Source organism: Ipomoea nil, unplaced genomic scaffold (assembly GCF_001879475.1).
Source record: "Ipomoea nil cultivar Tokyo-kokei standard unplaced genomic scaffold, Asagao_1.1 scaffold2759, whole genome shotgun sequence".
NCBI classification, from domain to species: Eukaryota; Viridiplantae; Streptophyta; class Magnoliopsida; order Solanales; family Convolvulaceae; genus Ipomoea; species Ipomoea nil.
In genome coordinates this window covers 590,193-611,425 of record NW_017619187.1, presented here as the reverse complement: position 1 = coordinate 611,425, position 21,233 = coordinate 590,193, and the positions used below count along the sequence as shown (strand labels likewise).

Sequence of the window (21,233 nt, the reverse complement as noted above, 5' to 3'; positions counted from 1 at the left end):
ATAGAACTAAAATACTTTATTTAAACTAAAATACTAAGAGAACAATATAATAGGTATTCGAAGAATCTTTCATTGTTTATGCAAATCTATTAAGGAATCAATTATCATATACTTGGAAAACGTTTTACATTAAACTATGTGTATGACATGTTTTAGTGTTGACCAAAACCAAAAGTTCATGATGAATTGGCTACTATCTTCAAAGAGATTGACCTCTCCCTATAAGAAAATGACTACTTAATTAGTGTCTTAGTGAGATTATCTAATTTATGCATTCACGTGCTTAGCTCGCTGGTTCATTAGATAATATTTGGAAGAAGAGATTATTTAATTTAGTAATAACAAAATTGTAGGTTTAATATTTTAGCTATGAACTATATTAATCATTAATTCATATAAAATTTATCATTCTCTAAGTAATTTTCACTCCATTTAATTTGTCAAATTAATTAATCATTTAACTAATATGGTGTATAATTATGATTTTTAATGGTGTTTTAATAAATTTTTCGTTTCCCTTCTATTTTTATATTTTACCCCCCTCAGTCACTTTTCTCATAGTTATATAATAAAACTTATTTATACAATCATCTTGGCTAAAATGATAAACAGGAAGAACCATGAAGTGGTAGAGAATCGGTGAAGATTAAAGTAGTAGTAAAAAAAAAAAAGATGGAAGCGAATTCCACATGATCCTTTCTTCACTAGTGATGAACAATATGGTAACTATAGGGGCAATCAAGAAGATGATGATAGACAGTGAAAATATGGAGATTGAACTTCTTCATACTAAGAAGGTTGATAGAATAAAGGCTGATTATTTTTCTAATCATTTTTTTTTTCTTTCAAAAAAAAAAACAAAGAAGATTTGTGGAGATTTTTACAATGATATATGAGAATTCTATAGTTAAAAAATGAAAAAGCTTTTGAGATTTACTGCGGGGACAAAATGTACATAACAATATACATTGAGTTTGGCCTCTAAACATTGTGGCAAAATGAATTAAATCAAATAAACCATAGAAGAATTCAAGAACATAGAAAAATTTCATAATTTGTGAAGAAATCTAGTGTCTAAGTTTTTCTAAGGTGTAAAGATGTCTCTTAGAGCATGGTTGAAGTCCCAAAAATTGTTTTGGATCATCTCCTTAAAAAGTCCCCCAACATGGTTAAAATGCTGCTTAAATAGAGTTGCGATAGATCAGATGACCTGCCATGTTACACAACTGTGTTGTCAGGCGTGTCAAAATCTTTCAAGTTTTATCTTCAGGATTTAAACTGAATCTCTGAAAATTTTGAACACAAAAGTTGTAGAGCATTACCTTAGCTTTCAAGGAACTCTTGAATCACTTCAATTGGACTTCGTATAAAAGAGATGCATTCAAAATACTATCATCATATCGTGTCCTAGGCATGTCAAAATATGTCTAACTTTTTTACCCTGATTTGTCCCAGATCTTTGAAAACTATGAACATAAAAATTGTAGGAGATTGTCTTAACTTTTTATGGACACTTTAACCTCTTTAATTGGATTTTGTATGAGAGATATGTGGCCAAAATACTTTTAGCACGCCACAAAGTGCTTGTTTTGTCATTTTTGCTCATAAATTCATGAACATCAAATATCAATGAAAAAAAAAAAACTATTCTACCAACTAAATAGAATACAAGCAAAATCATCATAAATAGGGTATTAAAATTATGCGTAGGCTTTTGTTTTGCTAAGCTAAGCGATCTGCAAATCTTGCTGTTCACATTGTTGATCGGAAAGTTGTTTCTATGTCAAGTTCCGGGAAGTGATTTGACAATCCTCCACAATTTCTTGTCGATTGTCTTTTATCTAATTTAATGAATTAAGTTCATTTTCTCAAAAAAAAAAGAAGAAGAACAGAATTATGTATAATTAAGATACGTCGTTTTTGCAACCATATGTACCATGCATGGTGCACACGATTGCACAGCATAACGCTCCCAAATAAAGGTGATAGCCCAAAACATGTTTTTACCAAAATTCTTCTTCAATTCACTCATGATCTTCAAGAAAGTGGTGAAAGCGATGTTCATCAAATCAAGCGACAATCTAGCCGACTTGTTCACTAATGCGTACTTTTGAGAAATTGATTCATAAGATTGACTTATTTTTTCTATCGAGTGTTTCTTAGTAAGGTTTTTAATGAAACATCAATCGATAAATATTTAAGGACGAGTTATAAATAATTGTCGAATAACTATATGGACTTAGGGCGTTTGGTTGGAGGGAATTTAAATTTCATTCTCACCTAATACCAAAGTCCATTAAATTCCTTAGTTTGGTTGGAAGGAATTGCAATTCCCTCATTTTCATGGAATTAAAATCTCATGCCTCCCTTGGGATTTTAATTCCATGGATTTTAGGAAGAAAAAAAGATAATGATGAGACAAATTATCCTTCCCCTTTTTAACCTAAAATTGATGTCTGACAACAACCATGGTCATTTTTAACTTTATATTATTATTATTCCCTTTCAATTCTCATGTATTCAATAATTTTATTCCGGTAAACCAAACACTAGAATTTAAATTTCTACTTTATTCTCAATAATTTATCCCCTCCCTTCAATCAAAAGTCCATAATTATCAAGTTAACCGCTTAATCAACTTGATTGTCATTCAATATGAGAAATAATGCATGCTAATGTATAGTATGGGCGCAGAATGGTGATATAATTATTACGGAGTACAATTTACGTGCGTAATTCGGGCCAGATCCGCACCAGGTTTACGGGTCGCGGAGTTCTTTGATTCCTCCACTCGTCCGTGCACTCTGTCTCTCTCTCTCTCTCTCCATTTCTTCGCATAAAGATTCTGAGTTATGCTCTGATACATGTATATAGTGGCGAACTCCCTAACCTCATTACTTTTTTTATTCTCATATTAGCCGCTATAGGCTCATCTGATCAAGTGTTTGGTACTCCGGATCTCTCATTTCTATTTCCATTGATATTCTTAATGTTTTATCGTTAAATTGGTTGAATTTCATTTTCAACCTTCGTATTAATAACTAATAGGAAACTATAAATCCGTAACTGTTCTGTATTTCGTTTTATTTTTCCAGAGAGGATCAGAGGGTATTGCTGATTTTGCTTGTAGATCTGATCTGCGAGGAACTTTGAATAAGGGAACGGGAAATTGAAAATGGGAATTGTGTTTACTCGGCTTTTCTCGTCGCTGTTTGGTAACAAGGAAGCTCGGATCCTTGTTCTTGGATTGGACAATGCTGGGAAAACCACGATCCTCTGTACGATTTCTCAGAGATTTTGCAGCCCGTTTCCTTGATTTGATGTTTGGGTTTTGGATTTGTCGTAAGTTTAAAATTTTCTGTAACTCTATTTTCGATTTTTTTATGCAGATCGGCTTCAGATGGGCGAAGTCGTTTCCACTATTCCAAGTTGGTATTCTTTCTTTTTCTCCGGGGAAGATATCGAATTTGCATTCATAAAATTTATGGTTTATCTTTTTTATTTTAATTTTTAACGACTTTTTTTCCTTGCTGATAGTCAAAGTTGGATATTAAGACTTCAATATTAGGATGTTATTGAAGTGAATTGTGATGGGTAATATGTAATCCTTTTTTCCCTTTTCTTGTGATGCAGCAATTGGATTTAATGTCGAAACAGTGCAGTACAACAATATTAAGTTTCAAGTTTGGGATCTAGGTATGCTGACCAGTTAGTTTATGATCTAGGAAACTTTTTCCACATTGCATGTTCCTATTTAGCCATTTATGGTCATTATTTTTTTCTTGTGTTATGTTTTGTTCTAATTGGAATTACCTGAGAAAATGATACATATTATCAAGATCTTAATCATCTTATCCTGGAATATTAAGAAAATCAATGCCATTGAGGTGTTAAAATGGCTTGTTACTTTGACTTTGGCCTACTTATTAATCAGATATGTCTGTTTCACTAATTCACTATAGAATAGGAGGGAAGAGTTTACATGAGGTGCTTTAGTCTCCCACCTGTTATGAATCTTTCAGGAACTCTGCTCATAGAATTTCACATTGATTTGCATTGCAGTTTATAGACCACCCTCAATTCGATTTTCACCATGTTCACTAGCAAAGTAGTAATTTGTATCTTAGTTGATCACAACCATTGTATGTACTGAAATTAGAGATCATCTATTAATTCTCAAACTCTTTGTTAGGTTGCTATACGCAATGTCACTCATTGGAGTCATTGCTGTAAGTAGATAAAGTGAACAAGAGTTTCCACCTTGTGAACATTTTGTACTTTTTGCATAGTTTCCACAAGAATTGTTATCCCTATGTTTGACTATTTATCACTCTCTAGAGACATAGTGACTATTTGGATTAAAAAATAGGTATTTGTGAGTGTTATAATCTTAAGACTGGCCAAGGTCACTGATAGAATACAGATCCTGCTGCCAATTTGCTAAAATTGATTGGGAATCAATTTAGTTATCTTATTTCCTAGTTTATTAGTAGTTTCCCTTTTTACTTTAAGTAAGCATATTTTAGAATATTGTTTCCTTATGTCTTAAGCTTTTAACTCTTATATATAGGGAGCATATTAGATTGTCTTAGTAAGTTGGAATTTGAATAAAATCAAAAGGGAAGTTTCTTCCTCCAACTTCTCTCTCTCTCTCTCTCTCTCTCTCTCTCGTACTGTTCTCTGTCACCATAGGGAATCCATCTTTTTCATCATTTGTTAACCACCGACTCGTGACGCGTAGCCAAACATCTGACTCATATCATCTAGTTCCCGTTGCCGGCATCATGGGTACTGATTTGAACATCAAATTAGCCATCAAAGCTTTGCAGAAATCTGTCAAAGCTTTGGAATTACAGCATGACAAAATTGAAAATTTGTCCACTATTGTCGCCTCGTTGTCCGCATCCTCTCACACCTAGGAAACTTCTCTTGCCAGATTGGAGAAACTGGTCCAACAGCTACTCACCAGTCATGGTAAACAACCTGTCCAGGAGGAGGACTCTGTTACTGCCCTTCAAACCGAAGGGGTTTCCACTGCAACGGACATAGGGGATCACCACCCCCGTTTTTCTCCGTATCCTAAGGTTGAATTTCCTTTGTTTTCCGGCGAGGAAGATCCTATGGTTTGGCTTCTTTGTTGTGAATCTTCGTTTCCCCTTGTCGGCACACTCAACCAAGACTGTGTTTCTCTAGCAGCACACCACATGACTGGTGAGGCACAACTATGGTACCACTCCGAAATAGAATCTCCGTTCACTTCCTGGGCATCATTTAAGGAAGAGTGTTGTTTAAGTTTTGGGCCACCCCGTAGCTTTAATCCTTTGGGTGAATTGAAGCTGCTCTTTCAGACAGGCAGACACATTGATGATTATATCAAGGACTTTTGGGCTCAACTTGCTCGTGCAGGCACAGTGCTCCTAGCCCAACGTATTGATCCTTTTACTGGTGGTCTAGATGAAGTGCTTCGAATCGATGTCTAAAGGACCAAATTGGGTTCTCTTAATGAAGCCATGAATATGGCTCGGGATTTCTACAGAAAATGCCACCTTTTAGGCCTTTTGACAGCCAAACCGCCACACAAATTACCAGTCCAGGCTTCACGCCCCCCATCAGCCCGTTTTTCCCCACCCCTTAATCCGCCTGCCAACCATGCCAATTCTTCTCGACCTCCGGTTAAGTTTTTATCTCCAGCAAAAAAAGCCAACAGGGATGCCAAAAAACTGTGTTATAATTGCGATGAGCGATTTTTTTCCAGGTCATAAATGCCGCCACCTTTTTCTATTGTGGACATTAGAGGATGACGAAGAACCCCCTGCTTGGCTTGCATCCACGGAGAACTTCCTTGAATTCAGCCTGAATGCACGCGATGGAATCACTTGAGTTCAACCTGAATGTTGTCACCTGCTTCAAGCTTGAGGGTCAAGCTTGATCTCCGAGAAGGGTGTAATGATACAATACAGATCCTACTGCCAATCTGCTAAAATTGATTGGGAATCAATTTAGTTATCTTATTTCCTAGTTTATTAGTAGTTGTCCTTTTTACTTTAAGTAAGCATATTGTAGAATATTGTTTCCTTATGTCTTAAGCTTTTAACTCCTATATATAGGGAGAATGTTAGATTGTCTTAGTAAGTTGGAATTTGAATAAAATCAAAAGGGAAGTTGCTTCTCCAACTTCTCTCCCTCCCTCTCTCTCTCTCTTGTACTGTTCTCTGTCACCATAGGGAATCCATCTTCTTCTTCGTCATCTGTTAACTATCGACCCGTGACGCGTAGACAAACATCTGACTCATATCAGTCACTCAACTGGCCTATAATGCATATGGACCAAACCACACTAAAAGATTGAATCCAATCAATTAGCTTGTCTAACCCATGGCCTTATAAACCCATATGTGGGACTGTTAACACTCCCCCTCAAGTGGACAACCGGGCCATTTTGAATCTAATCGGTTGACCACTTGAAATTGGACCCTTCCCCTGAAACTAAAGCTGCCACTAATACCACGGGTAGACAACCGGGTGAACACAAAGTGGATTGAACAAGCTCTGATACCATGTTATAATATAAGATTTGGGCCAATGTCACTCAATTGGGCTATACTGCACATGGACCAAACTACACTAAAAGACTGAATCCAATCAATTAGCTAGTTTAACCCATGGCCTTATAAACCAACAGTGAGTAATATCATTATGTTGAGATTAATTGATGAATGATTGAACACCTAGTATTTGGTTTCCTTTTTGAGAGGGATAATGCGGCCAATACTGATTAAGTGGATAACAGTTGTTGGTGGTCACTGACTCACTGTCACATGAGAACTTTCTGATGATTATTTTGCACCAAATAAATAAATTCTTCTTTCTGTTAGTCAGCCTGAGAGCTTTTGCTATTAATTTTTCTAGCTACGTGTGAGGAATGCGAAAATATTTCTTCTGATTTTCTCCATTGAGATAGTTGAATTTTTCCTGACTATTTTGTTTTTGCCATATTGCAGGTGGACAGACTAGTATCAGGTAACTTCAAATTCAAGTTTGTGCTTAGACGTTAGAATGTTAGATCTAAAGGAATTTACAGAGCTTTTATGACAAAACAGCTATTGTTTAGCATGCTAGGTAATAATGTTTTGTATTGTCATTAAGCTCAGCGGTTGTGTTCTGTTTCTTTTCATCAACCAATATGATATGGCTCCTTTCAAGCTTAATAGCACATCTAATGAAAGTATGATTTTTGGTCTCATTCTTGATAAATTTTCTGGTTGACCTAGCCATGGTTGTCCTTTATTGCACAAGATTTTTGAAATGTGAATGCTGCATAAATATTGATCAATGCTACATACTTTTAATTATTAAGGGGCATAGTAACATGAATTTGACACGTGCTAATGTAACATATAGGCCTTGGCTCTCACTTAACGATGTTCCACCTTGCATTGGTCCATAGATTTGATTTTTCGAGATGTGTGATTGACAAATTCAGTGCGGCGTTTACTAGGAATCCTGTGTACACTATTGGCATCCTGACTTGTAGTACCTGAGTAACCTATTGGCATTGCCATTATATGTTCCAAAATGGGAAACAACATACAGATACGCACTCTTAAGTTGTTCCAAAAAGGGAAACAACAAACAGATATGCACTCTTAAATTAAACTAGATTCATAAAGCCTGATAAAATGGAATTGGAAATTAAAATTGTTAGTTGCTGGTTTCCACTATTAATTACTTTGACAACTAATGGCTCTACTTTTTGGGTTGTCTAGGACTTATTTCATGGGCTGAATATTTTCTTTTTGAAATTTAATCCTAGAGCATACACACTTTCTGTTATATTATATTTATTATTGTGGTATGCCCTTCCAGATTTCTAAACTACTTTAGGGCACACTTTCTGGAACAAATATGAAATACATGTAGAAAATGATCTTTGATTTCTGTATTGCTTGAAAAAATCTCCTATTAGGAATCTGAATTAAGATGCTCTAGTACATGTGTTTCTCTTTACCTGTCCAATTTTCTTGTTTGCCATCTTTTGTTGTTGTTCAGTGATGCCAGTTTCTTGAACTTTGTTGTTTGCCAGATTTCATGCTGTAGATGTGAAATTAATAAGAGCTAATTCTTTTTCTGCACAGACCATACTGGAGGTGCTATTTTCCAAATACTCAGGCCATAATCTATGTTGTTGATTCAAGTGACACTGACAGGCTGGTTATTGCTAAAGAGGAGTTTCATGCCATACTGGAGGTACCTTCATGGTGTAGATGTTACATATCTTATAATCTTATTTTGCACATTTTAGTGTACTTGTTTGGAGAATGTGTTTTTGCAGAAAAATAGGAATCGTTGCCTTTATTCATCTCCCACAGGGTTCCAGCCCTTGCTTCTAGATGGTAGTAAAAATTGGAATTGATTTTTATTAAAAACAGTAATTGGATTGTATTTTTAGCGTAACAATCAGGAATTCAAGAAATCTGACAATCAACAGTTAAAGTAACTGCACAGTTCATTAACAATGGCCATATGACCATACAACAGTTCAGTTTCCAGTTTTCAGTTTATGACATGGCATGGTTGGATGTGTTACACTTGAGTGCAAGAGAATGGTTAGGCGTTCATGAATTTAACTGAGAAAGAAACTAAGTTTAAGGAAGCAAGCGTATCCAAATTCTATCAAATTGTTTAATTGCTGTAATCCTTTGTTATTTATTTTAAATATTTAAACCAGTTATGATGAACCAACGACAGCAATGGAGATTAGTGGAATTTAATGTCCCATAATTAAATTACCAGAGTATGAATACAATAACTTCAGAAATGGTTTTGACCCCAAATCCTTTTGAAAAGAAGCTATGCTTTCATGTTCTAGTTTTCCTTAGGGCTACAAATCCTACAATGCTATCTATTAAATGGAGTTTTTAAAAGTCGATTATTAGCAGTTTTCCTAGCGTGATGTGTTCTATGTTTTATATAGTTTTTGACATCCAACTTAAATAAATTGCTTCTAATCTGGATGGGAAGAAATTATGAATTTCAGTCTCTTCTGACCAAACTTTCCTTGGAACTATGATTGCATTGATCTAAAGTCATGTCTTATCATTTGAAAGTATGCTTTTTGATAGTCCTAATGAAACTCTATAACATTATCTTTTTTTTTTTTTTTTTTTTTTTTTTAGGAGGAAGAGTTGAAAGGTGCTGCTGTTCTCATATTTGCTAACAAACAGGTCTTATATTTATCTTTCTGCTAATTCTTTCTTACTTTAAAGAAAAATAATAGCCTTAATGTGTAATGGTTTCTGGTAAAAGTTCTCTGGCACACATAGTCAAGCGTCACACACATTCAAAGAGAGAGAGAGCGAGAGAGATGCACAGTGAAGCACTTACGGATGATGCTCTTTTTCAATGACGTATTTTCATGATGTCTTTCTTGATAACAGGATCTTCCTGGTGCACTTGATGATGCTGCAGTGACTGAGTCCTTGGAGCTGCACAAGATTAAGAATAGACAATGGGCTATTTTTAAGACTTCTGCCATCAAAGGAGAGGGCCTCTTTGAGGGCTTAGACTGGTAAGCTTGAATAAGTGTTTATATTTTGAATGCCCTTGTAGACTTTTTGCTTGCTCAATTGTATTCTTGAGAATACTACACTTGTTGTATTGCTTATGCTTATCCTCTTGTTGTGGATTATATAGGTTGAGTAACACCCTCAAGGCAGGAGGTAGCTAAATTTTGTGTTTATGAGGGGGCCAATGCCTTGGAGACAGACACACAGCAAAGTCTTGGTACAAAACTACAAATTATGTTAGATATGCCGGTTTCTGATGTTATAGCTTCGGAAGTAAAGTGCGGGTATAATGATATTATCTGGCTTTTATTACAACACCCTTCTTCCTCTCTTCCCAAAATTTTTGCGACTTTCTTCATTCTCATTCAAAGATGGTAGGCTTATGTCTTTGGTTCTTCTATACATTTCTGGTGGAGATTCCATGTGCTGATCTTCTGGGAGTTTAAAATGAAACAATATATTTTTCTTGCACATAGAAAATGTGATTAGTTTTCTTGACTTCTGTTTAGAACAAATTTTTGACCTGCGTCAAGTGAAATACTGATTTCGGCATCAACAATGTTTTATTAATTGCTATAGTCTAATATTCCTACTTCTCTAGGATAAAAATTGGGAGAATAGGAATGTTTGGTGCAATACGATGTGTTATCTGCTGACACATAATATGTTTAACAAATATATTATGTGTCTGTAATTAACATATTCTGTAATTGCAGTTAACAGTTTGTTTGTAGTTACTATTTTATGTGTTTGTGGTTAATATGTTATGTACCTTAAATTTATTTACAGACACATTAACTGGGTACAAGATGCAAAGTAGATCATGGTTCATGGTATAATTTGCAATATGGACCATGGCCGTATAATTTGCCATTTGCAAAGGGAGAAGGCTTAAAATTTTGTTGAGAAGCCCAATTTGAAGTTGGCCCAAAATGTAATCACACCAAATAACAAACCCATTTGGGAATTAGCCCACAAAGGAAAGTTGACAATTTATACCATAGACCAGAGTCTACATATCATTATGGCCCTTGGATCAAGAGTCTACATATCATTATGGGGCCTTGGATCAAAACGAGGTACAAAATTTCATAATACAAGATATAAAAAATTACAACACAAGATACATAGTCACATACGACAAAGTATGCAGTGAGCACATGCCTACCTTATAAGGTGGACACGATTCCATATTCATAATTTCTACACTGTAGATTCATAATTTTTATATTGTAGATTTTTAAAATTTATACTTTAGATTCCAATTGTTGAACTCTGTTTTCACAAATTAGAGAACTATATGTTCATAATTGATAACTATACAGTTTAGAAATTATGAATTTACAGTATAGAAATTATGAATCTACAATACATATATTATGAATCTGCAGTATAGAAATTATGAATCTACTGTATTTAAATTATGAATCTACGATTTAGAAATTATGAATCTAAAGTATAAATTTTATGGATCTACAGTATAAAAATTATGGATCTACAGTATAGAAATTATGAATCTATAGAATATAAATTATGGATATGGAATCGTGCCCACCTTGCAAGGTGGGTATGTGCTCACAGTATAACGATCTGAGACTTTGATATACCAATAGATCGATTAGGAAACGGGAGTTCTAACCATTTCTTCATCCATTTTTTTTTTTTTTTTGAGTTATGAGGGAGACGGGTAACTACCACGTAAGGGTATATACTGGATAAATCTCATTTTATGAATCAAATTTATAATCTTGTAGTTATCAATTTAACTGACCAACTTGGCTAGGATTATCCTCATTTCTCCCTCAATTTTTTTTGGGACACATTAGTTTTATTTTTGTTTCTTATTCTATTTTGGCCTTTGATTTGGAGTAGATTTGTCCCAATATATAGAGAGAGTGTGTATTATAAATTTAATTAACACCTACACTAGTTAGGTTGGTTAACTACAAACAGCTTATAAGAGTCAAACTCAAACCATCTACAAGTCCCTATATTATACCAATATGTTTGATTTAGTTCAATTTTAATTTTGAACCATTTGATCCTTGAGCTTTAAAGTTGATAGATTCAAACACAAAAAATTCATTAGCTTTCTTTGCATACCAGTGACATTATTATTATGTCATAATACGTTGACTTGACAATTATCGTGTCAACATTTAAAATTTTTAATATTCCAAAACTAAACCAAATAAAAATTAAGAGGAAATTTCAATTTTGGTCCTATGACTATAGGAGTCTTGTTAATTTCAGTTCTTAATTTTTAAAAGTGTCAATTTGGTACCTTAACTATGCAAATTTTGTCAATTTTGGTCACTCCAGTCAAATTACCGGTCAAATTTCGTCAGAAAATTTTAATTATTAAAATAATAAGGGTATTTTTATCATTTCACGTCTCTTTTCTTCTTCTCAGGCGAGTCCATCCCTTCCTCCCCCGTTTCCGGCGAATGCAATGAACTAAGATGATGGAGAAAGGATGCTTGATGATATTAAAGATAGGGTTTACAGGGAGAAAGAACGCCGGAAACAGGGGAGGAAGGGATGGACTCACCGGAGAAGAAGAAAAGATGCGTGAAATGACCAAAATATCCTCATTATTTTAATTATTAAAATTTTCCGGCAAAATTTGACTGGCAATTTGGCCGGAGTGACCAAAATTGACAAAAATTGTATAGTTAAGGTACTAAATTAACATTTTTGAAAGCCAGGGGCTAAAATTAATAAGACCCCTATAGTCATATGACAAAAATTGAAATTTCCTCTAAAAATTAATTAAATACAATATGTGTCGGAAAATAGATGTTATACCAGCCTATATTTGAATGTTGGTATATATGTACACATGTCTGGGTAGTACGGTTTGTGCATTCGAGTATGTTGGTTGTGAAACCCAGTGTTGTGAGTTGTGCATCATAGGTTGGTGAGATGTGCATTAGTGCACTTAGTGCGGTGCATCGTTGGACATTGGGATGTCTATTGTAGATTTTTTTTGACGGTGTTTGAATGCACAACTAGAGAATTGTCAATGCACGACATTCAGTTAGGAATGCACAACTTCTAATAAGACTGATTTACCCCTAATCGTATATTTTCTAATATTTTAAAAGGGTTTGTTTTCTTAACCCGTGTGGTTTGTTCTTTTTTATCCCAGTTGTGCATCATTTTGATTTAATAGTCTAGATTAGTCTTCACGTTTTACATTAAGGGTGGTTCTCATGGGAGTGCGACCATATATATATATATATATATATATATATATATATATATATATATATATATATATATATATATATATATATATATATATATATATAAGAGATTAAATGTGAAGGACTCTCAGGTAAAAAATGGGTGAAATCTCAACCATTGATCTAGTCTAAATCAACCGTCCAAAATGAAGAAAATTTTAAATGGGGTGACATTATGGTAATTTTATGTAAGTTCAATTTTTTTTTTTTGGGGTCTTTGGGTGCATTATTTTCCTTCTTTGAGTGCATATTTTTCCTTCAAATATTGTCTTGCTTACTTTATTAGCTTCTTAAAAGAATACTTATGGTGCATAACTTTAAACTTTGAGGTGCATAACTTGAAACTTACAGGTACATAACTTTGAATCTTGAGGTGCATAACCTTAAACCTTTGGTGCATACCTTTAATTCTTGAAGTGCATAACTTTGAACCATGAGGTGCATACATTGAGCTACGGGTGCATAACTTTAAATCTTGAGGTGGATAATATTTTGTAATGTCAAATAGATCATTCTAAGTCTGTAATATATTATTTGTAGTGTTAAGTGTTTCTTAGACTGGCCTAGATGAAAAGCTTCCATTTTTAGAAGGATTAGAATCAAAAGGATATTAGTCCTTAATTAGTTATGAAAAGTGTTTCTGCTTGCTAGTATAGTGGTCATTAGTGATAACGAAATGTGTCTTTTTTCTCCAAAATTATTTGTGTTTCTTGAAACTTCATAGTGTTAAATCAATTGACCTACTGATAATAACATACATGTTTTTGTTCTTGAATTTCCAACCTCGGTTATGAGGGAAATGAAGAAGAAAATTGGAGAATATATTGAATTGGTTTGGAGACTTTCAATTATCTTATCTCTATTTTTTGGAGTTAGGCTGTCACTCAAAGCATAACCATGTCTTTTCTCTCTAACGTTATAGCTAGAGTTTAGTTCTTGACTAGAAGAAAAGTATTCCCGTACAATCTCAGGGTTGTATTAGTTGACAGGGGCGGACCCAGCATGGGGGCAGCTGCCCCCCTCACCCCACCTCCACCATATATATAACCCCTGTATGTATATATGTATATATAGTACAAGTTTTAGTATATGTATAATAAAATAGATAAAAATTAACATTTAATGACTAGACCAAGTAGCAAGGCTTGCGTTTAGTTTTTGTAAGTGGCCAAGGTTCAAATCCTCAGTGTGTTGTGAGATTTATACACATATATATCACTTTTTTTTTTTTTATATTAATAATGAGATGTGTTTATAATGTATTTTTTATTCGAATTATTTTATCAAATTAATTATGTTTCATATTTTGTTATGAATATTTTTATAAAGTTTTGATGTGTTTTATTTTTCGTCCACATCCAACAATATTTATTCTATACATTTAAGTGTTTTATTTCACTTTTTTTTTATATAAATAATGAGATGTGTTTATAATGTATTTTTTATTCGAATTATTTTATCAAATTAATTATGTTTCATATTTTGTTATGAATATTTTTTATAAAGTTTTGATGTGTTTTTATTTTTCGTCCACATCCAACAATATTTATTCTATACTTTTAAGTGTTTTATTATTTTTTTTTATCAAACTATCTCTTTTGTTTTAATGCGTTTCGCCCTCATTGAACAAGTTTTCTGGGTCCGCCACTGTTAGTTGGTGCTTTCATTGAGAGTCGAGTGGTGCTTAAGATGGGGCCGAACCTCCTCTCATGAGCTAACTTTTTGGGGTGGAATTAGGGGTTTGACTTGAGTGTCGTATCATTATCTTAAACTTTGACTGTACTCCGCAACACTATCAAGTGCATTCTTTGATATCCAAAAGTGCAATCTCTCGAGTGCATTATACATAATATTGAATGCGCTTGTAGTTTTGATAAAATACACTTGTACATGCCAGAAAATGCACTTGGTATTGGTAATTTTACAAAGTGCGCATTCACAAGGGTAACCCCTAGCCAAGTTGGTCAGACAATTAATTTGATAACAACACATTAAAGTTCAAACTTCAAAGTTTCACTGCCTCTAGAAAATACCTATTGATGACTTTCTTAGTTTGAACTAATCAGCTATACTTTAATTTGTAAGTTGAGGCCCAAAGTGCTCTTCACTCAAAGCGTACATTCACACTTTGGCGTGATTTTTTATTTGAACACGCAATAAGAGTTTACATATTATGAATATTATTTATAAAATGAACATATTTAAATGTATACTCAAGTTAAATAATTACCAAAAGACTGATACGTAGTTTGTATCAACATATATAATTAAGCAATGAAAAAAAAAAAAAAACTAGCTCATGAGAGGAGGGATCGAGTCTCACCAGCGGCAGCGTAGGAGCAACCTCTCAAAGTGAGGGAAGTTTCTTGTGCGCAGTGAGCAAAGTTCTAGCCTCTGTGGTTCATGTTCAGTTGAGTTACCATGATTTACATCCTCTCAAATGTTCTGTCGGGTCGGAGTGTGGGGACCCTTAAAGTTGGAGTTCAGCCTTTTGGAAGAATGAAAAAAAAAAAAAAAAAGAGTACAAGTTTTTCTTAGTACAATTAGAGATGACCACGGTTCTGGTTCGAACCGTAGGTTCGAACTGGAACCGTGACTGTGCGAACCGAAACTGAACCGGAATCGTCCGTACGGTTCCGGTTCCGGTTAAGGTTCCGGTTAAGGTTTGTAAAATCTTGGAACCGGAACCGGCGGTTCCAGTTCCATACCGGAAAAAAATAAATATTATAGTGTTTTTAAAATTTTTTTTTTTTTAATAATCCGGTTAGAACCGGTGATTCTAATCGGAACCGCCGGTTCTGAACCGGAACTGGAACCGGAACCTTACTATAAGGTTCCGGTTCCGGTTTCGCCATCCACAGAACCGGAACCGGTAATTTCGAACCGGAATTGGAACCGTGGTCACCCCTAATTACAATCCAAAAAAAAAAAAAAGAAAGTTGCATTTCCTATGAACGAGGTTATCCATCTAGCTATATGGTTTGACCTAATTTCTTTAAACGAAGATATTGTGATTGGTGGATAAGCATGCCCCTCTATATGTTTAGTCTCTGTCTTAATTATCGTGCCTAATAGGTAGGAATTCCCCACCACTAACTTTGTTGGAGCTTAGCAACTAGGTACTATACACTTTGATTCCAATACAACATCAAAATTCAAAACGCATGTCAATAGGTTTTTACTTTTTATCATTCAATAATAATAACATTTTTATTTATAGTTATATATTTTGTATTAAGTCTTAAAATGACATAACTTGTGTGGTGTGAATGAGAAAAACAAACTGTGGAGAGAAGAAAATTTATTGTTATTTTACATTTGATTGTTTATTATTTTGAACTTTAATGTTGGCTATAGATTTGTGGCTTGTGAATTGTGGATTTTGGAGTTATGATTTTTGAATTTGTGGTTTATAACTTTTTGAGGATTATTAAGTTATTAGGGACTTGCACTTGCATTATGTTTTTTGATGAAATTTGGAAATGATGATTTAAATAGGAATTAATTATTTTACGTTTGATTGTTCTGCGACGGGATTGAATGCAATATTCGACCAAGCAGAAAAAGAATGGAAGACATTGATAGACCTACCATGCTCACGATCACGATATGGTTGATATGGAGATGGCGAAACAATAGCATCTTCAGAGGAGAAGCAATTGAGCCCAACAGAAAAATCGCCTGGGTGTTAGAAGCTGAGAAGGAGATCAAGCGTGCATTCAAGCGTCTGCATGCAATGAACTCCGACAGCCACAAACGAACGGCCATGAATCCTCATTGGACTCCATCCAACGGGCATATGTGGACCCTAAATGTTGACGCCAGTGTTAAACCATCGTCACAGAAGGCTGGATATGGGGACATCCTCAGAAGGGCTGATGGCGAATGGATGGGAGGCTTCTGTGGAAAGACTAGCTATGAGAATGCTGCCATCGTTGAAGCTGAAGCCATATCGAAGGGCCTCACCTGGGCTTGGAGAGATGACATTAGAGACGTTGAAATCCAGTCGGACGTCGAGAGAGTTATCAATGGGGTTTTGGGCAACTCACAACTGAGGGGTCCCATGTGCGAACATGTTGAGAATATTAGACATTGGCTAATGCAAAACTGGAAGGTGTCCTTCAAGAGTGTCATTTGTGAGCAAAATGAGTGTGCAGACGCTATTGCAAATATGGGCGCGAACATGGATGTGGACTGGTGTGGTCTTACATGGTGCCCCCCATAATAGAGGAGATGATTGGCAACGATCGCCTACGTGCGACTTGGTCTCGCAGTGAAAGGAACTAGATGCTACCCCTGGGTCCCCTCCTTACTGATCTAAAAAAAAAAAAAAAAAATTCTTATCATCATTATTTTAACTTATTAGGTTTAAAATGTTTAATGTATTTGGAATCACTACTACTTGACTTAAAGTGCTCACAACACATGAAATATGTATGGGAAAAAACTACCACTGCCAAATATCAACAGACGCTTGTAAGATAAAAAGTTCATAGGACAACTAAGATCCTAATCATATACATAAGGCAAATCCAAAGCTTCTTACACCATAATCTCATTGCATGACGTTGTCCTCTATGGTACCACCAGTAATTCAATTGCACATGACACACTACCAATAAAAAAGAAGAGTACAAGTACTGAAGAGGAAGACAATGACAATGCTACCCAAAATAGAATTACGAAGACTTAGAGAAATTCAAACAAGTAGTATTTATTTAGATTATTATTTTTACACTATCGTTTTTACAAAGTTACAAACATTTATTTTAATGACAATTATAATCAATCTTTCCTATACTATCTTGCATTCATATACTTTAAATTATATTGATTTAAATAAACAAATTCAACATTCAATTACCGTATAAATATCTCTTATATATCTTACATTAATATACTTTAAAATAAACATTAGGCATTATCTTATTTGACCTGCAAAACTACGTACAAATATGTATACATAAAGAGCCCGCACGGGTTTAGCTCAATAGTTCAGTGGGCAATATGTATACATAAAGAGCCCGCACGGGTTTAGCTCAATAGTTCAGTGGGCAATATTTGGAAGAAGAGACCAAGGTTCGAACCTTGGCGGAATTATGTTCAAAGTGAGCAGATTTCTTGTGCGTGCCCTTTCCGCTGAACCATTGAATCACACCGTAATTTACATCCTCCCAAATACTCTATCTATCGGGTTGGAAATTCAACCTTTTTGGAGAGAAATATATACATAAAGAAAAGAAAGTCCTAGTAAAATAACCCCTACGCTGCTTGCTTCTCGTGATCTAAAACTGGATTTCTCTCCCACTTTACAAGTTGCCCCGTAACAATCAATTTCAATTCACCCAAAAACACAGGGCAAAATGTAAAATCATTGAACAGCCTGTCCCATTCTAGTGGGCCCTACGTCGGCACAGACAAATGACAACTACTTAACATAAAATATCACTCATGACTCATCAAACCTGCTTTGTGGCCTCTAATGCTCCCACGTGTCACCACAAAACTCGTCAGCCATCAATATTTCCCCTTAAGATACATAGAGTAGATGCAATCTCTTCATTTCCATCTTGCCACTACTATACTCCTAAGCCATTTGTTTATTTCTATTCCTAGAGATTTCTTCTTTTAGATACTTGAGTCAATCAACCAAATATGGTTATTGCTAATTGCGGCGGTGGCGGTGATTCTGTTATTCATTCACGAGGTTTGCCTGGTAGTTGTGGTGGTAGTGATTCTGTTATTAACTCACGATGTTTGTCTGGCGGGTGGGGTGCGGCCGCCGCGGCGAAACCGTGCGACTATTGCAAGGTAGCTGTGGCGTTGGTGTTTTGTCGCGTGGACGCGATTTTTATGTGCCTTGAGTGTGACGCCAAGGTCCATGCTACTAACAAATTAGGGTCGAAGCATGCCCGTGTGTGGGTGTGTGAGGTTTGCGAGCACGCCCCGGCGGCGGTCACGTGCAAGGCTGATGCGGCGGCGCTATGTGTCACGTGTGACCGCGACATCCACTCGGCTAACCCTTTGGCTCAGCGCCACGAGCGTGTCCCCGTGGCCCCGTTCTATGACACGGCGGAGTCCGTGGTCAAGTCCACCGCCGCGACTCTCTTGGTTCCGATGAACGATTCCAACCCCCCGAACTTCGCCCATGACAATTTCGCCTCTGATCCCTGGACTTCTTCCGCTTCGATCACCTCCTCCAAGCTGCCGGAAAACGCCGCCGGCGGGATGAAATCTGCGGAATTCTCGCTCTTCGACTCCGACAACTTCCTCGATTTTGAGTACCCGGTTTCCTGGGAATCAAATTCTCATCAAAACCAGTACAATTCCGACAGGGTTGTCCCAATCCAGACCATCAAAACGTCCGCTCCAATCATACCCCAAGAAAAACATTTCGAGATCGATTTCACAAGATCCAACCTCACTTCCTACAACTCCGGATTCACCAAACCTTCCTTAAGTGTAATTCCTCATTCCTCCTACTCCTACTACCATGAATCTGCTTTAATTTCCCTTGCACTGAACCTGTTTGATAAAATGTCTCAATCCAGGTTTCCTCATCTTTAGACGTGGGAGTGGTCCCGGACGGGAGCTCTGTGTCGGAGATATCCTACCGGAACATCGGCGGCGGGAGCGTGGATTCCAGAGGCGGCTCGCAATGGAACGGAATGGATCGAGAGGCCCGGGTGCTGAGATACAGGGAGAAGAGGAAGAACAGAAAGTTCGAGAAGACGATACGCTACGCTTCCAGAAAGGCGTATGCGGAAACACGGCCACGAATCAAAGGCCGCTTTGCGAAGAGAACGGAGGTTGAATCAGAATCCGACATTGATACCTTGTTTTCATCGGCAGATTCTGCCGCTGATGTTGGTAGATTCAGCGTTGTTCCCTTGATATGGTAGGAATCAAGAAAACAATTGACATGTTTAAAAGTGTTTCTAGTGTACTATAGTTTTTCTTTCCTCTCTTTTTTATTCAAATTATTATGCAAATTATAATTAATTAATCCTCTATTTTAAGTTTGGAGGAGCGGTTGGAATATTCTATCACAGCTTAGCTCTAATCGCTTTTCAAAATATTATTTAAATGAATTATGAGTTGAGCAGTTAAAATGATATGTTGTCCTAATTACAAATATTTTGTTTGAAATTATAAGCGTTTGCTATACAAAATTGTAATATTATTTGTATAATTATTTTAATTTTACGATCACGATTCTAATTATTTCAAAATTACTGATCACAAGGGAAGTCTAAGTCTGCTATTTTAGATGAATAGTCTTAAATTAAATCTCCATTCCCATCTCATATGATATGTACTAGATAAGAAGATATACTATACTTTTGGGTTATAATTGTTGAAGGATTAAATTCTATGTTGGAAATTAATTTATTAATAATATATAGAATTTTAAAATTGATGTTATTACTTATTAGTATGTGGTTAATGTATGTCTTGGCCTCTTGGGTAGAGCACAGGATCTGTTTCTGAACTATAATTGGCCAATAAACATTTTAGGTCCCACAACTAAAATATAATAAAATATAAAAAAAAAGTTTATTTTAAGGAATTTAAGGCAATTGATTTATTGAATTCTTAGCAACTAGCAAATCTGTCTATATGTGGCACAGCATATCCAGTTGGAGTCTACTGAAATTAGGTTACCAAATTTTTAATAATTCCCAATTCTATAGAAACAAAATAATTGAGGGACTGAGAGGATAAACTTTTTTTCTTTTTTGAATGGATAAACTTTTAGTCCGTGTATATCACGTAAAACATAAATCATCTAATTATTTACTTAGATTTTTAGATGAGAAAAAACACATTTTTCTAATTATTATTATTTTTTAATATTATGTGTTTAAAATGCCCATTCACATTTGTGGCCAATTACAATTTATAAGGATGCATTTTCTCTCAATTAAAAGTATAAATTAATAGTTATGAATATTATATTCTTAACATATATTATGTGATCAGCTTTCAAGCTTAAAGATTGAATCCCGACGGATGAAAATCACGATGACTCAGTGCGCACAGGGGATCTGCCCATTTTAGACACATAATCCCCATATTGCCGCCGTCGAGATTTGAATTTTGATATTTTCTTTTAAATATTGCTTATTGAACTTACTGAACTAAACCCGTATAAAATTTAAAAAAAAAAATTTATGAACTTTATTTTACTAACAGCAAAATGGTATGAATTCAGCCTTGACTTGAGGCAATTGATTTTGCTAATAGATATTTATTTGTAAAAGTAGGTAAGGCTATATATAGGTACCTTTCAAGATATAAATATAAATAATGCTGCACTGGTCCCTCTGCCATCAAAGTAATCTTTTTCTGAAATTTGGTTGGCTTATCTTCTTTTTAATTTTGTCTTTTTTTTCTTTGACTTTTATAAATGGAGTAA

General features: G+C 35.2%; 2 protein-coding genes across 7 annotated transcripts; both read left to right on the top strand.

Moving 5' to 3' along the window:
• Positions 1 to 2,717: 2,717 nt before the first annotated feature.
• Positions 2,718 to 10,122, top strand: LOC109156898 (ADP-ribosylation factor 1). Of its 3 annotated transcripts, none has more exons than XM_019304785.1 (9): positions 2,718 to 2,793; positions 3,096 to 3,278; positions 3,390 to 3,428; positions 3,634 to 3,696; positions 7,002 to 7,020; positions 8,136 to 8,247; positions 9,177 to 9,224; positions 9,438 to 9,568; positions 9,694 to 10,122. In XM_019304785.1, exons 2-9 carry the CDS (start codon positions 3,176 to 3,178, stop codon positions 9,725 to 9,727), a joined length of 549 nt encoding a protein of 182 aa, XP_019160330.1. In that variant the 5' UTR covers positions 2,718 to 2,793; positions 3,096 to 3,175; the 3' UTR covers positions 9,728 to 10,122. The 3 variants fall into 3 exon arrangements, with proteins under 3 accessions (XP_019160330.1, XP_019160331.1, XP_019160329.1); XM_019304786.1 differs by having other exon boundaries at positions 2,733 to 2,866; XM_019304784.1 differs by lacking the exon at positions 2,718 to 2,793 and adding an exon at positions 2,814 to 2,948.
• An 8,243-nt stretch (positions 10,123 to 18,365) lies between these two features.
• Positions 18,366 to 19,858, top strand: LOC109156915 (zinc finger protein CONSTANS-LIKE 5-like). 4 transcript variants are annotated; one of them, XM_019304812.1, is made up of 3 exons: positions 18,366 to 18,486; positions 18,529 to 19,276; positions 19,366 to 19,858. In XM_019304812.1, exons 1-3 carry the CDS (start codon positions 18,470 to 18,472, stop codon positions 19,714 to 19,716), a joined length of 1,116 nt encoding a protein of 371 aa, XP_019160357.1. In that variant the 5' UTR covers positions 18,366 to 18,469; the 3' UTR covers positions 19,717 to 19,858. The 4 variants fall into 4 exon arrangements, with proteins under 4 accessions (XP_019160357.1, XP_019160356.1, XP_019160355.1 ...); XM_019304811.1 differs by having other exon boundaries at positions 18,366 to 18,494; positions 18,537 to 19,276; XM_019304810.1 differs by having other exon boundaries at positions 18,366 to 18,494; positions 18,534 to 19,276.
• The last annotated feature ends 1,375 nt before the right edge of the window (positions 19,859 to 21,233 follow it).

What these genes read in the sequence shown, in the direction of transcription:
- LOC109156898 (XM_019304785.1), top strand. Translation starts at nt 3,176, where the DNA reads ATGGGAATTGTGTTTACTCGGCTTTTCTCGTCGCTGTTTGGTAACAAG. An exon ending in TGGGAAAACCACGATCCTCT is followed by an intron (nt 3,279 to 3,389) that starts GTACGATTTCTC and finishes TTTTTTATGCAG; the next exon opens with ATCGGCTTCAGATGGGCGAA. An exon ending in CTCTTTGAGGGCTTAGACTG is followed by an intron (nt 9,569 to 9,693) that starts GTAAGCTTGAAT and finishes TGGATTATATAG; the next exon opens with GTTGAGTAACACCCTCAAGG.
- LOC109156915 (XM_019304809.1), top strand. Translation starts at nt 18,470, where the DNA reads ATGGTTATTGCTAATTGCGGCGGTGGCGGTGATTCTGTTATTCATTCA. An exon ending in TCACCAAACCTTCCTTAAGT is followed by an intron (nt 19,277 to 19,365) that starts GTAATTCCTCAT and finishes GTCTCAATCCAG; the next exon opens with GTTTCCTCATCTTTAGACGT.